Genomic DNA, 15571 nt, shown 5'->3' on the forward strand with positions numbered 1-15571 from the left:
CAATATTTACTTCGTATTACACAATTCACGATTGTAGCTCAAGTCTTTAGTATCCATATTTGCCTATAAATAATCAGTACATGTTTTCAAGAACCTATATCACTGCTAATTGCTTTGGTGTAGAAGTACACTTCCCAGCCTGTTAACTTAGTTTTAAACATTTATTGTTTTAGTTACTAATATTTAAGATATACAAATCTATATCTTTAGAATAATTAATTTCCTAATAAGGAACAGAAGTTAATAAATATGGACAAGTAAACTGAAGATTTGGCAAAAAAATTTTTAATTTCTTAGGACTAAGTTTCTTTAATTAACAATTAAAAATAAATGTCCATGGCCCGTGATTTTATCCAGTGTGGCAGTCGCAGGGAAGGAGACTAGAAGTGAACGTAACCTTGTTCAGTTACGTTGTTCAGTTACACGGTGACCCTTGCCCATCACCTAAAGCTTGTGTGTGCGCGCGTGTGTGTGTAGGTTTCAGAGAGACCAACTAGATATCATTTTGCTGCAAATACACATCGATCACTGAAAGAACAATTCGCTCAGTACACATGCACTAAGCATGTTGTGTGTCAGGCGCTGTTCTGGGCTCTGGGACACAATGAACAGACAAGCGTCTCTCCTTGCGGGAAGCAAACATTCCAGTGTTTATCATTCAGTGTCTTACTTTGTCCCTAATTAACTGTAACCTGTCTTTTGCTAGCGCCAGAAAATGAGTGAGTGAATCACTAGCCTTTATTTCTGTGGACACGCACACGTACACCTTTGAATAATCGTGCTAACATGTGTTAGTATAATTCTATCCTTTATGTTAGAATTTTCGCAGGACCAAGTAGCATCCTTGTATTAAGAGAGAACTTCCTCTCACTGCCGCTGTCGTGATATCAGCTGATGAAAGTAGTTCATTCACGTCTAATAGGGTGTCTTCCGTAAGGAGTCGGGTCATTGCTGAGCTCCCGCGTGTCACAGTTACACCGACGGCCCGGTGCGCCCCGGCAGCAGGCCGCCGTGCTTGGCACAGTGGTGACTCACGTTGGCACTGGTGCCATTGGCTCTTCTGCTGTTGACGCTGAGCAGAGCGTGCGGTAGAGGGAGCCAGCGCTGTCCTCAGTTCGTGTAAAGCCCGCAGCCGGCGTCTGCTGGACACCGGCCGTGGGCGGGCGGCGTCCTGAGCACTTTACAGCGACTTCCGGGATGTAGAAACCGGGGCAAAGCGGAGCTGGTGGCCAGCAAGGCTGCGTGGCCAGGAGAGAGGGCCGCGGTTCACCGTCCGGTCGGTGCTGCACAGCCTGTGCGCCCTGACCCTGGAGTTATTCGCACCAGGAAACGCGAGTGAACTTTCTTCAGGGCACGGAAGGGAGGTGCATGTGAAAACAGACGCTGGCAAGGAAGGAGGCGGCGGGAAAGGGGGGCCTGGCTGTGCCGCGCACGCAAATAATGAGGACGGAGTAGAACTAAACGCAGAACTTTGACTGATGCAGCGTACGGTTGTGGCTCAGTATGAGCGTTCCCACAAGCAATAGGGGTTCCCTACAGAGAGCTGGCTCTTAGCAAAAGTGCTGTTACGGAATTAGAAACCGTGCGAGTGCTCTGTACGTTACTAACAGAAGAAATTGCCACCTGTAGTCCGTGTTAAGAAAAACAGATTTTACTTCCTGGTTCTCTGGTTAACATCTGGGCCCCTAGGCTGCTCTCAGGGGTGACAGGCTCCCAGGAGGGTTACTCTGGCTTGCTGGAATTCGGGATTCTTAAGCTCTCATCCGTAATTAGGTTTTGGCAATATGGCGACAGCTGTTTCAACATCCGCTTTTTATTCCAAAGCCAGAGATTTTGTTTGTTGTTTTAAGGAACCTGTTCTTTGACCTTTGTATGGGTTATTATCACAACAAACAGTGACCCTGAATAATATTTGTATATTATTGTTGACATAAGATCAAGTGCCACCCAGCCCGGTACTTTCTCTCTGGCGAGGGAACCGAAGGATTTCCGGTGGGAAGATTTTATAGTTTCCAGTAGAAATTAAGGATATACCTCAAAGTGTTCTAACTTTCTGCCCCTTTTAAGCAGTCACAGGCGAGAGATTACAGAGCTAATGTAATCCTTCGTCTTCTCCGAGTGTCTGGGGTAAAGGCTGAGGTCGCTGGGCAGGTGGGGGTGCCCGGGGGGTTGCGGCTGCCCCCGCCACCTGTGCACTCTCTGACCGGCGGGTTCCCATTGCAGTGATCTGCCCGGGCGCAGGCAGCGGCCAGGCCGGCAACGGCTCCGTGATCATCCGCGCCAACGGCACGGGCCTGCAGCAGTTCGAACGGTGGTGGGACAAGTCGCAGACGGTGCCCTTCTACCTCGTGGGTCTGCTCCTGCCGCTGCTCAGTTTCAAGTCGCCCTCCTTCTTCTCCAAGTTCAACATCCTGGGTGAGCTGAGGCGTGGGCGGGCCCTGCCGGGGGTGGAGGAGGGCCGGCAGCGCTCGGGCCGGCCCCCCGCTGTGTGGCCTGCTCACCTGCCCCGGCCCGCTGCCCGCTGCTGGGTTTTCTCCTGGAGTCTGGCCCTGAGAAGCATGTTGGCGAGCGTTTCAAAGCCAAGTCCCTCTGAAGGCCAGTGACTGGGCGTCCCATTGTGTGATCACCAAGCACATCTTCCTCGTTTTCTCCGAGCTGTGGTGACCCTGGAAGGAGTGGACAAGCCTTCAGGGGGCAGGACCCAAGGGGGATGGTAGGATTTCTTGGTTCCAAAGGCTGGACACCGGAGGACGTTTTCCCCCCAGTTTCTGTTGAAGAGCTTAGCACAGGACCGCCACTGCCTCTCGGCCGGGACGCCGTCCTTGGCCCCCACGCCTGGGGCCCATCTGCTTTGCTTGCCCTCACGCTGCCTCCTTGGAGGACCAGACTTCGTGCTGTGAGCCTGTTTTCCAGAAACGTCTGAATCCCTAAAGCGATGTTCTGACCATGTTTTCCTTTCCAGCCTTACGCTGATGAAAGGGGTCCGCCGTGAAAGCTCAGGTCTAGTTAAGTAAAGACAAGGACAGCGTTCATGAAGAATTCATAGCCCGCGTAGAGCATAGTTTCCCCTCCCCTACAGAGCTGAGCTCCCAGGGGGCCGTCAGGGCGTAAAGTGATTAGATCGCCCAACGTGTGGAGGGCAGGGTTTGGGTTTCCGGCAAACCGCAGGCTGAGGGCAGGTCACGGCTCCATCAGCCTCGGCCTCACCGCAGGGCCCTCTGCGGCAGGCACACAGGAACTGAAGACCTTGGTCGTTCACGCTGTGGCCTCTTGTTCGCACGCTTCCTGACCCAGCCAGTCGCCGGGTCCCCAGCAGAGCTCACGCAGCTCGTGGCTGCCTGGTCGGCTTGCTTGCTGACTTCCCTGCAGAACAGACCTTGGACGATCAGCGTGCAAGCTTGTAGCAGAAGGGCTCCGCTACGCAAGCCACCCCCGGCCGTCTCCCCTGCTTGATTGCTTCCCACCTCCTTCAGGCTCTTCTGCTGCGGCCCCTTTCCTCCGTCCTTCCAAGTTGGTAGCTTCCTTAGGGAAGTTAGCATGTGGTTCCTCTAGGCCCCTCCCTGCACTCCACTCCGCGGTGACTGGACTGACTTCCTTGGCAGGGGCAGTCCTCTGACTGGGGGGCTTCTAGGAAGCTCTGGGTGCTCCTCTGCCCTGTGGACGGGGCCTGCGAGTGGAGCCTGGGATCCGTCACCTACAGGCAGCCCCGCCCACCAGACCAGCTGGGGGACTGTCAGCTCCTCACCCTTCCCGGGGGGCCTTGTGACCCACATGCACACCTTCACTCCCTTACTGTCATGCGCTGCGTGTGTGGCAGGCTCTTCCAACCTCCTGGCCGTCTCTGATGCTGCCAGGACGAAGAGGGAGTTAGCTTTACGCGGCCTTTTTCCTGCTAGTTAGCCAGCGGCTCCGGGGCAGACACTGCACGTGCTCCTCTGGGCCGCCGGCGTCGGTGGCGTGGGAGCCGCCTCCCGGGCCTCTCAGGCCCCTCCACAGCTTCCGCTTTGTTTCCCAGTAGCTCACGAGGCTGGTTCCCGTTCCGAGGCCCCTCCTGGGTTGTCGTGGGTGTAATCAGGGAAGGTCACCGCCTTCCAGCCTTTCCCGGGAAAGGAGCAGAGGTCGACTTTTAAGTCTCTAACAACAGAGAGATGACAGCTGGTTTCTGGCTGTTCCCTACAGGCACGGTGTCCGTCCTCTACTTGATTTTCCTCGTCACCTTGAAGGCTGTTCGCTTGGGATTCCATTTGGAGTTTCACTGGTTTACGCCAACAGAGTTTTTTGTACCAGGTGAGCCGTTTTCGCCACATAATTAACAAATCGCAGCGCTCTGCTCTCGAAGTGACCTATTTCTGACTCGTGGCTCTGAAACAAGTGGGGATGTTTTTTATGAGGAGCATTTTCCTTGGTGCCCTTAAGCCGAGACCAGAGGCCGGTTGCTGTTGCCCAGGCTTGCTTGAAGTTCGGGGCATACAGGCCTTCGTCCTTTCTGAACGGAACTGGGGTTCCTTCGCGCTCCAGTGCAACTGGGAGGTCAAGGACGCGTTGCCTGCACGTTCCTGAGAAACGAAAGCCTAGGGTCCCAGAGACGGGGCCGCAGGCCGCGGTGGGCAGGGTTGCCCCCGGCCCCGCTGCTCCCCTGGGGGCTGCCTTTAACAGCCTCGTGGTGGTTAGTGAGTGTCCCCCGCCCCCTTCTTTTGGCTCCTAGCTAGAACTCGGCGATTTCTCAAGTTTCCCCCAAATGCAGAGGGCTCGGGCGTGACGTAAGCACTGAGGCAGTGAGGGCTAACGAATGCCGAGTGAGCAGACAGGTTAGAGAGAGGAAGTGACCGTCACACTGATGTCTTGAAAGAGAATGAAGTGACCGTCACACGAAGTCCTGCTATTGGTGGAGAGGGACGGCATTCTTTCTGTCTCCCCCGGCGATGCCGGCCGTTGAGAACTTCCGGTCTCTGGCCAGTCCCTGGCGTCGCCCTGCAAAGGCAGCAGGTAGCGTTGTCTGGGCTCCTTTGGTCCCTGCGGTCTCCAGGTGTACTGACTCGGTGGCCAAGGGAAGGTGTTTGTGTTAGTTACCGTGGTTACTTGTTTCCACACCTGCAGCTGCACGAGCTTCGGGTTTTGGGGGGTATTTCTATTCCAGACCTACAAAGACTAGAACATCCATTTAAGTTCAGGTCCAGGAAGTACTGGGTCTGGAAAGGCGGCCGTGCCCCGCAGCGCAAGTTCAAGACCGGGCGCTGACGGAAGCGGAAGTGCGAAGCTGGCTCTTCTGCTGCTCAATGAAAATACTCTTGGGTGCTAATGTCTAGAATTAGGTCCATACTGATTTATTTTTAGATCTGAGTGGTAGAAGTTTCTGCTGACGATAGGCCGTGGGAGACAAGCGTGAGGGAGCAGGACAGGAACGGTTACGTAGGCGACGGAGGGGGCATAGCTAACCAGTCCCCACGCCGTTAATGTCATGTCACTTCTCGTGGCCTGAAGGGGGCATCCTGAGGACGAGACGTTTGTGTTAACCGGCCCGTGAAATCTACCACTCTGCTGTGACACAGTCTCTCCGGGACGGAAGTTGCTGAGGGTCAGGGCTCCCGGGAGGGTCCGCCTTTACCGTCCGGGGAGGGGTGCGCGGAGACGTGGGTTCTGATGGGGTCTTTCTGTTGTTCTGCGCCTGAGCGCCCCTCGCTCGCTGCCGTAGACCCAGCCTCCCAGGGAGCTGGGAGGCCCGAGGCAGGACGTGCGCGTGGTCCTGGGCCGCACGCTCCTCTTGCCCGGCTGACCGCACAGGCGCATTGGGTTGTTTCTGCCGTTTCAAAGCAACCCTTCTGCGCCACTCCCAAGCCCCCCTCTCTCGGTTCTTTGACGTCGCTGCACCCCCTCCTGTTCCTGACGCGTGCGTGATGGGGTCTCACCGCCCCTCTTCCCCAGGTCATGTCGTCGGGCCACTGGGCTTTATTGTTGTCCCACCGGGCTCGGTCTCGTGTCTCTCGCCCAGTCTCTGCACTGACACCCAGACTCATGTGTCCACCTGCGCCTTCAACGTCCCCACCTGATGTCCGCTGGGGTCCCAGACTTCGAAGACCTGTGTCCTTCCTCACCCACCTGCTTAACCTACCCTTCTCCGGGCGTCTCTGCTTCAGACCGCGGGGGACTCCCATTTTCCACGTGATCAGGCCAAAAGTTTGGGAACCCTGCTTGCCTGCCCTTATAATCTCCACCGGGAGGACCTGGGTCTGGCTCCTGGTCTCACCTGGATCACCGTAGCCCTGGACCAGCTGCCCAGTGTCCACTCTGTCCCTCCAGGGTCCATTCTACCCCAGCAGCCCGAGTGGGGTTTCCAGAGCACCACTGCAAAACGCCTTTAGTGCTTCCCCGCCTCTCAGGGCGGAGAGGCCATAGTCCGCAGGCCCTGGGTGGCCCGACTCCTGGCTTCCTCTCCGACGTGGCCTCCTGCCACCTGCTTGCCCCTCGGTCCCTCCAGCCACAGCGTCTTCCTCGCTGCTCTGCATCACGCCGGGCAGGCGGCCCGCCCGCCACCTGGGCACCTCCTCTCCCCCGTTGCGTCAGGTGCCCTGTCTGTCCTCAGGTGTCCTCACACTGAGTGCCGTCTGAGGGACCCCCTTACCCCCCGTTTGTCTCCTGCCTTGTCCCTCTTCAGCGCTCTTACCTGCGGCCGCCCCAGGGGGCCTGGCCTGCGGGGCTGCTGGTTCTGCCGGGGCCTGGAACACGGAGGGACGTCTGCTGTGCTCTTCGCCGGGGGTCCTGAGTGGCAGAGCGGAGGCAGCGGAAGTTCAGACAACAGGGGGTTTTTCCAAACACGCTCCCCAGTCTCTGGCTCTCGGGGACTCCGACCGGGAGAGCTCAGGCGGCGAGGAGGGAACAGCCAGGCGCGCGTTCCTCTCCGCCGTCCTGTCCCCTCGCCAGAACGTCCGCTCTCTGAGAAAAGGGCTCTCTGTCTTTGCTGTTTTCTCTTCCCTGCGACTCTTGTGTCCCCAAGGCCCGTAGTGCTTGGCAAGTGCTTAGTACAGACTCCAGCGGATACACGTTTTTATCTCTGCGTTCTCCTCGGGCCGTAAAACAGCCGTAAAGAAACAGAAGGGACCGTCGGAGAGCGGGCAGCAGGCGAGGGAGGGCAGCGGGGTGAGGCGGGGGGCTGCCCGCTGGCCGCGGCCTGGCAGCCGTGAGTGAGTGACGGGGGTGAGCGCAGCCTCCTGCCGAGCCTGCGGCCCCTGGAGCCCCCACACCTGGAGGTGCGGGGGTGCCTGAAGGCGGGGGCGCGGGGTGAAGGGCTTCGAAAGGGAGCGCTCCTGAAGGTTCGTGTGGGGAATAGCCAGACAGAACCCTCCCGCTCCCGCTCGCCGGGCAGGGAGAGAAGAAACGGCCCGGGCGGGGTGCCGTCCAGCGCGCCTTTCAATGCCGTCCCCGCACGCAGAGGAGGCCCGGCTCCAGCTTCCCTCAGGCCGATGTCCCTTCCAGTCTCTTCCTGCCGCCCCCTCCCCCCGCCCCATTCCCCTCTCTCTCTCCAATCAATAAACGTGTCCTCACGTGAGGGTTACAGGAACAAACAGGGGTCCCCAACACCCAGAAGTCCCGCTCATGCTTCCTGCCTGCCCTCTCCCTGCAGTGACCCCTGTTCTGACTCCAGCCCCGAGGGCAGGTCGCGTGTCCTGCTCACTGAGTGGGCGTGGGCTGTGCCACGGGCAGTCCTTGGTGTCTGGCTTCTTCTGGTCCACGCCGCGTGTGACAGTGACCCGCAGTGTTGTGTGCCCTGTGCTGCATTCGTTCCGGTCGGCCGCTAAGGGACATGGGAGTGTCCCCAGGTCTGGGCTGGCATGCACATGGCGTGGGCTTCGTTCTCATCCGTGTCTTTAGTGAGCACGTGGCCGTGTCCTCCTGCGTGTAAACCCAGGAGCGAGTTTGCTGGGTGGAGGTGTGCACACATTCCGCTTCACAAGATATTGCCACCCAGTTTCCAACACGCCCGGACCAGTCCCCTCCCCAGCGGCGCGTCCAGTGGCGAGCGTCTCCCCGACACTGGCCGGCTCTGTCTTGTCCTCCAGCCAGTACCTCTTAAGTCTTCTGCCCCATTTTCTGTTCTTTAAATCGATTTCCAAGCATTCCTGATACCTTCTAGATGCACGTTCTTTGCCTACGTCCTTCATATGCTTTCTCAGAGGGTCCAAGCGGCAGCTGGAAACCGGGGGCAGGTTGGGGGCTTCTTCGAGACCACAGTGCTGCGGAGCCTGTGTTCTTGCACTTGGCACGGTGGCCATTGGCTGCCATTGGCGGGGACGCCCTTCCTGGCCCGGCACACGCCTTCACGCTCGTCTGTGCGTCCTCAAAGCTCCCTGGTCCGCAGTGTCAGGGGATCTTGTTTGGGGGTTTTGTTCTTTTTTATTGTTGCTTTTCTCCATTCAGCCGCTCTGTGTCTTTTGTTTGGAGAATGTAGCCTGTTTATATTTAAACTAATCATCGATAGGTATGGACCTCCTATTGCCATTTTGTCAACTGGTTTCTGGTCACCTTGTAATTCCATTGCTTTTATTTGTGATTTGATGGCTTCGAGTTCTTACTAAAACGTTTTCCAATTGTTTCTCTAAAAACAATGTCTGCAAATAATGTCAGATGTAAATAATACTTTTATCATCTTTCCAAAGTCGCTGCCTCTGTTACAATTACATACGTATAATGCTGACATCTAGATGGTGTCATCTTTACTGTTCTTGTTTTAAAGTCACTTTGCGTTTATTGCAGAAAATGTAAAGAATGTAGGTAAGTGGTTAATTTAAAATAAACCCCAGCAGCCAGAGTTACTGCTCGCTGCCCTTTGGGACGCTGCCCCAGTCTCTTCTCTCTGCAGACACACGTGGTTTAACATAAAAGTGGCGTTCTGCACGTGCTGTTTGGGTCATGGACGTTTGTCCTGACAGCAGATCTTCCCTAGAACATCACTCCTCGCTCACTCGACGTGACGGGTGGCTCATGGTATCGGCCCTTTCCTCTCTGCAGACACTTATTTCCAGGATCGTCAGGCAGTGCTTTTGAGCTTAGCCATGAAAACCGTGCAGTGACCCACCTCCCCTCCCGCGACTCCTTTCCTACAGGCGCTTTCTGGCCGGTGAACGTAGTGGGAGAGGGGGAGCTGCAGAGTCACACAGGCCCCAGGTCTGAGCCCCGTGGGCCACATGCTGGTGACGTGGCCTCAGGCAGAAATAGCTGGCACAGGGCGGGGCGGAAGCAGGCTCACAGCTGTTCGTGTGGAAAATAACGTAATAGTTACTAAGCAGCAGCACAGGAATAAACTCTGTTTCACGTACACACGACAGTAATCTGAGCCGGGCTCGGCCACAGGCTGGTCAGGTGATCTCAGGCAGAAATAAGTGATGGAAAGTCCCCGCTCGGAGCAGCCGCTCCTCGCTGCCTCTGCTGTCCCGGGCGCCGCACTCCGCTCGGGGGACGCGAGCCTTGGGGTGCTCGACTAGTCTCGTCCCTGGACAAGCAGCGGCAGCCCGACAGCTGTGCTTAGCGACCAGCTTGTGGCAACTTATATGCGTTTTCCAGTTGTGAGTGTTAACGTGGTGTTTTCCCCTCTCTCTTTTTCTCCTAGAGATAAGATTTCAGTTCCCACAGCTGACGGGAGTGCTTACCCTTGCTTTCTTTATTCATAATTGTATTATCACACTCTTAAAGAACAACAAGAACCAAGAGAACAATGTGAGTAATTACCCGAGGCATTGATTTTTATTGCGGGATCTTAACTTTCACGTCTAAACCGTAGAGCGGTGGTCGGCAGACTTGTTCCGTGAAGGTTCGGAGGGTGAATAGCTTAAGCCTGGCGGGACGTGTGGCCTTTGTGGCAGCTGCCCGAGCCACCGCTCTGGCATAAGTAGCCACGGACCAATGTGAGCGGGGGTGGTAGCTGTGTTCCCAGAGAGTTTCATTTACCACAACAAAGGGAGGCCGGATTTCACCGACGGGTCAGAGTTCCCCAGTGCCCGCTTGAGCAAGCTCTGAAAATAAAGAGGTGTGGCTGGTGGCCAGTGGTAGCGGTGAAATCTTCAAAAATACCCAAGTCATCTAGAAGGGAAACAAAGAATAGATGAAGCAAATCAAAAACAAATAGCAAGATAATAGATTTAAACCAAATAATATTGTTAATTCCCGTAAATAAAATGGTCTAAATGCTGCAGTCACAAGACAGGGATCGTCAGGCTGGTTAAACAAACAATCTAACAGCAGCAGATGCGGCCTATAAGAAACTTACTTTCACTGTAAAGATGTGTCATAAAGGCACTGGACATGTGGCAGGGGCGCTGGCTGTGTTAGGGCCGAGGGAGACCTCAGAGAGCCGAGTGTTGCCGAGAGAGAGAGGCCTGTTCCATCATGATCTTGGGGGATCAGCTCATCAGGGAGACATACTGCCCCTAGATGTGGGCGCCCTGTGACAGAGCTTCCAGACAGCACAGCGGCCGTGCCAGACTGAGAGGGGACACAGGCAGACCCACAGTGGTGACTGGCGTGTCTGTGACCCCTCCCTTAACAGCTGACAGAATGAACAGAAAATAAGGCTACGGAACGTATGAAAAATGCTGTCCACCTACCCGATCTCATCGGCATTTATAAGTCTTCTCTCAGACAGCAGCAGGATGGACATGTGTTTCAGGAACAGTTACCAAGCTCAACCATGTGTTGAACACGTCTCAGTATGTTTAAGAGGATTGAATTCATGCCAAGTACTTCTTTGACCAGAGTGAAGCTAGACATTAATAAAAGAAAGAAACGTGGGAAATTGACAAATATGTGGAAATTAAACAGCATATTTTTAAATAACCAATTGGCCAAAGAAGAAGTTATGAGGAAAAAAGGAAAAAAAAGAAAATACTTAGAGATTATTGAAAAGGAAGACAGAACATAGCAGAAGTTATAGGATGCAGCTAAAGCAGGGCTTAGAGGAAAATGTATAGCTGTAAACACAGAAAAGAAGGAAGCTCTCAAATCCAATACCTAACCTCCCTTAAGGCAGCGTCAGAAGAGGAGCCAGTTAAACCCGAGCATGCAGGTGCCAGCAGCTACTTGTGGCCTCATCTGCAGACTTTGAACTTGATTTGATAGCTTATAACCATGTAAACAGAAATCACGATGGAGCTCTAACAGGGGTGTACCCTGCTGCTCGAGGTGTACACAGCAAGGAAGCGCCCTGTGCCGGAGTTTCTGAGAAGGTTCTGAGTGATGTTTGGCAGAGTCATTAAGGAGGCGAAACAGCCCTGGCTGGTGTGGCTCAGTGGATGGAGTGCCTGCCACAAACCAAAGGGTCACCAGTTCGATTCCCAGTCAGGGCGCAGGCCTGGGTTGCAGGGTGGGTCCCCGGTTGGGGGCACATGAGAGGCAACCACACATGGGTGTTTCTCTCCCTCTTTCTCCCTCCCTTCCCCCCTCTCTAAAAGTAAATAAATAAAATCTTGGGGGAAAAAAAGGCAAAACAAATCTTACAAAGTAGAAGGAAGTTAGCTCTGATATTAGGCCAAAAATGTACGTCTTTTCCATTACCTGGCAACATACGTATGGCATATTACCTCGGAATGGAGATGGAATTCAGTGAATCTGCATTTTCCAAATTCCCTAACTCGGTGACCTTCAAGTTTTATTTCCTTCCTCTGAAGTAATTAGTCTTAGACCATCAGCATAAGGGTTTCTTCTCATGGTGCCTCTCAGAGACTGGTCCTTCCACTCTGGGTGGCAGGCTGAGACCCATTTCCTTTATGTCTCTGATCAAGTCAGCACCCACCTGCAGGGTTTCACGCCGCGGCTGCTTAGCGTCGCCCCCATCCTCCGGGGTCTCCTGACCCCCCCACCCCCCGCTCCTGTGAGCGCTAACAGCCGGCGGCAGCCGGAGCAGAGCCCGGCCCGAGCTCCGCGCAGCTGCGGCCACGGCTTCCCCGGGCCCCCGGTGGTGCCACTGTCTCGTCCGGCTGTGCAGAGGACCGCCTGGCCCTACCGTTCTGGAATGGAGACGCTTCTCTGGCCGCAGGGGAGTCGGTCTGACTCGCCCTGAATCCAGACCACGCAGCGCCTTTCTGTTCTGTCTCTCCCACCGCTATTTACCGCACACCCGCCTCGTTCCTGAAAAACGAGTTGAAACGCTTCACGTCTTAGCGCGCTCACTCCCTGCTTCTCGCTGAAGTTTAGGTCACTAACGGCAGCAGAGGTCTTCCCATGGGCGTGTGGGGTGGGTCTGGGTGGTCGGCCCCTCGCTGTTATCAGTGGTGTTTTCGCTGTGAATGGGATGCGGGACCGACGGGAAACCGTGTCTGAGAAGGAGGACGTGGCCCAACCCTTTGTGCTACTTGGTCTGAGCGCACGTCGCTCCTTTCACATCTGCAACCAGCCCCTGCAGGCCGGCCGTGGTCACAGTGGACGCGGGGACAGACGCTGTCCATGGGTCTTCAGATCGTCACCAGTGCCTCTTCTTCAGTACGTCCTTCACTCGGAGCCGCGTGCTCCGAAAGAGAGCCTTTCCTACCGCTTCCCGCCCGGCGGGCTTTTCAGAAGCTGCCTGCCTGGCCCGGCACAGGGACGGCTTGTGCTCGAGGCCGGGAGCCGCAGGGCCGTGCGTAGGTGGCCGTCCGTAGGGGGCACGTCGCCGAGGGTCGTGCAGACCTCGGCCACTTCTGCACCGAAACAGTGTTTCTGCCCACGGAGTGTCCTCAGATGGAAGCAGATAGGCGGCTCCTGACCCCCTCCTCCTGCAGGTGCGCTTGGGCTGCTAGGAAGTGGAGCGCAGGTTTCAGGGTCCCCTGCATCTCCGGGTGTGCCGCCCTGTGTCTGTCGTACCCGCAGCCCGCTGCCTCCTTGGCTTTTGTCCTGCTGGTCGCTTATTGGCTGCGACAGCGCATAGGGGCCAGCCTGCCCTCCATTGTAGCAGCTACGGGCGTCCAGTTTGGAGCCAGACAATGTGGGGGGACTGCTGACTGCCCAGCTACTCACGAACAAGTTCCTGAACCCACTGCACTGGTTTGCTCAGCTGTGGAATGAAGAGGACATGTGAGATCATACATGCAGCACGCTTGGCACAGGGCCTGGCGCTGGGAAGCACTTCCGGATTGTAGCCGACACGGGTTATTTCGCTACGTGTGCTGAGTCCCCGCTGAGCACCAGGGCGTGGAGGATTAAAGATGAGGAAGGCAGCCCCTGTCTCCGGGGTCGCCTCCTCTGGTGGCCTGGACCAGCTTAGATGTGGAGTAATTGCAATGCCAACCTGACATAAGAACTAGGGACCTCGGCTACTTTCTGGGGGTCAGGGACCCACCAGATTCACGTGTGTTACCTTTGTGATACAAATGAGTGACAGCCAGTTGTCCTCAGGCTGTGCCTGGGATCCGCATGCAGCGCTGCAAGGACGGGGGAGGGGCAGCGGTCGCACTGGGCAGGCCTTGCACCGCCCTCAGACCCCCGAGGCTGCTGAGCTTCACGGCTCTGCGGGAAGCCTGCCCCGCACGGTGCAGTGACAGGGGCACACGGGCCAATGGCTGTCTGGGAGATGGTGGCTGTCCCTTTAATGTGGGGCTCTCTGACACAGCCGCGCCCCTGAGGACTACCTGGTCCTTGAGTGGCACTGAGCAGGCTGAGGGGGGATGACCTTGAAGCATCAGAATCTGAGGCTACGACCCTGTGATGGGAGAATAAGGGTTGTGTGGTCCGTTTCTGTCTGTCCCATGCAAGCCCACAGGGCAGCGTCGGGGTGATGGAAGCCTGGTCTCAGGTGAGCCTAGAGCTTCGTGAACTGAGGGGAGAACTTTGAACCCCCTGGAGGTTTGGTCAGCCTCTCCTTCCTGCTCCCTAAATAATTAGCAGCTTTTTGGGACTGAACCAGCCTGCACAACCCAGATTCCCGGAGCTCCACGGGCCAGGTGCGTCATCGAAATTAGGGCAGAGGATCCCTGCTTGCTTTTCCTGCTGGGTGTCAGCTCAGACCTGACTTGAAGGTTCCTCATAGCACGTCACTTGGTTTTTAAGTGAATTTATCGACACCTGAGTGTCTAACTCCCTGCTGTTGCTTTAAGGAGGAAAGTTGTCCAAAAATCAGATGTGTTCCCTCGGAGCACGTGTGTGTTCTCGTGTTATCTATCAAACCAAAGGAAACTTGGATGTAACTTTTCTCACCTGTTTCCCTAGCTTGCGGAGTAACTGGTGTTTGAAGTGAAAAGCGAATAGTCTTCTTGCCGTAACTTAGTTGTGCTGAACTGTCAGCCATCACCTGAGTGCCAGCGGGGGCAGCGTGGTGAGCGCGGGCCCGTGCCGCTGAGACCGGCAGCCGGCGGCAGGAGTGGCCGCGGAGGCCTGACCCCGCGTGGGCGTGGGCGGCCGGCGGGGGAGCCGCCAGGGGGGAGACCTGTCGCTTTAGCCCGTGTTCTGTGTGTTTATGGACTCCAGCAATAACATGTGCGGCTGTTTGAGCTGCTTTTAATTCCCGTTTGTTTACTGGTTGGGGTTACTAAGCTTGCCTTTAATGCCTGCTTGCTGTCCGCCCTTAACCGGCTTTTCTTCTTCATTTAATATAGCCTGTTACGTAGCCGTCTCTTTCAGTCTAGGCTTTGGAGATGTACGTTAATTTACTAAAAGAAAAAATTTCTAATTCATAGGTCATAGGTGGCTTACCCTTGCTTTCCTGTTGTCCCTGAGCTTTATTATTTAGTTAAATATTTTATACTTTGGTAAGTAAATCGGGTCTGAAATTAAGCCAGTGTTTCTGTCCCATTAATACCGTGTGGGTAACCCAGCAAGCGGCCGGAAGGGAGCTGAGCGCCCACCCCGCAGGGCAGTAAAAGGCGCGGTCGGACTGGCTCCCAGGTCCCTGCAGTTTGTTTTCGTTGCTTCCCGAGAGCAGATGGGACCCTAGAAGGTCTGTGCTCACAGACACACAGCACAAGACAGATGTCGCCCTGCTCCGCAGCCTCGCCGCAGACGGGGCCTGGGTTATGAGCGTGGTGTCCTCTCTTCCCAGGTGAGGGACCTGTCTGTCGCCTACCTGCTGGTGACGCTGACTTATCTCTATATTGGAGTCCTGGTTTTCGCTTCGTTTCCTTCGCCACCATTACCCAAAGATTGCATCGAACAGGTGAGGCACTGCGTCCCCTCTGCGCGGCTCCCACCTCCACCCTGCGTGGCCAGCAGGGCGGCGCCGTGCGGGACTCCCCTCTCCACGGCTTCCTCACGGTGGGGCTTCGGCCCCATCCCCATCCTTCCTGAACTTGGGTGTCCTCTCTGCGGACTAGTGGGACGCCCATGCCGGAGGTTTGCAGATGGGCTCTCTGCGGAGACCTGCCTCCTGCCGGCACCTGGGATGCTCAGATAAATGACCCCTGTCCTCCGTGAGGGCGAGGGTGGCAGCAGTAGTCAGTGGCCCCCAGAACCTCCACCAAGAGCACATTCAAGTCCCGGGCTTCCAGGACCAGACCCAGGGACGTCCCGGTGAACCGGCCAAGGCCAGCACTTCTGCTGATGGCAGGCCCACACTCCTGGACACTGTGGATGTCAGGCAGCAAAACAGGCAGAGGGACAGACAGACGGAGTAAAAAAC

General features: G+C 55.9%; 1 protein-coding gene across 1 annotated transcript in view; it reads left to right on the plus strand.

The window, feature by feature from the left end:
* SLC38A9 (solute carrier family 38 member 9) overlaps positions 1-15571 on the plus strand; it is a 35069-nt gene that overhangs the window by 13769 nt on the left and 5729 nt on the right. Inside the window, exons 8-11 of the mRNA XM_090276110.1 lie at positions 2224-2415; positions 4180-4287; positions 9602-9708; positions 14996-15109. Of these exons, the coding sequence (XP_090132236.1) occupies positions 2224-2415; positions 4180-4287; positions 9602-9708; positions 14996-15109 (521 nt within the window). The remainder of the gene's footprint in view (positions 1-2223; positions 2416-4179; positions 4288-9601; positions 9709-14995; positions 15110-15571) is intronic.

The sequence above is a fragment of the Furipterus horrens genome, unplaced genomic scaffold, assembly GCF_987537825.1.
Source record: "Furipterus horrens unplaced genomic scaffold, mFurHor1.1.pri manual_scaffold_5, whole genome shotgun sequence".
In the NCBI taxonomy this organism is placed as follows: domain Eukaryota; kingdom Metazoa; phylum Chordata; class Mammalia; order Chiroptera; family Furipteridae; genus Furipterus; species Furipterus horrens.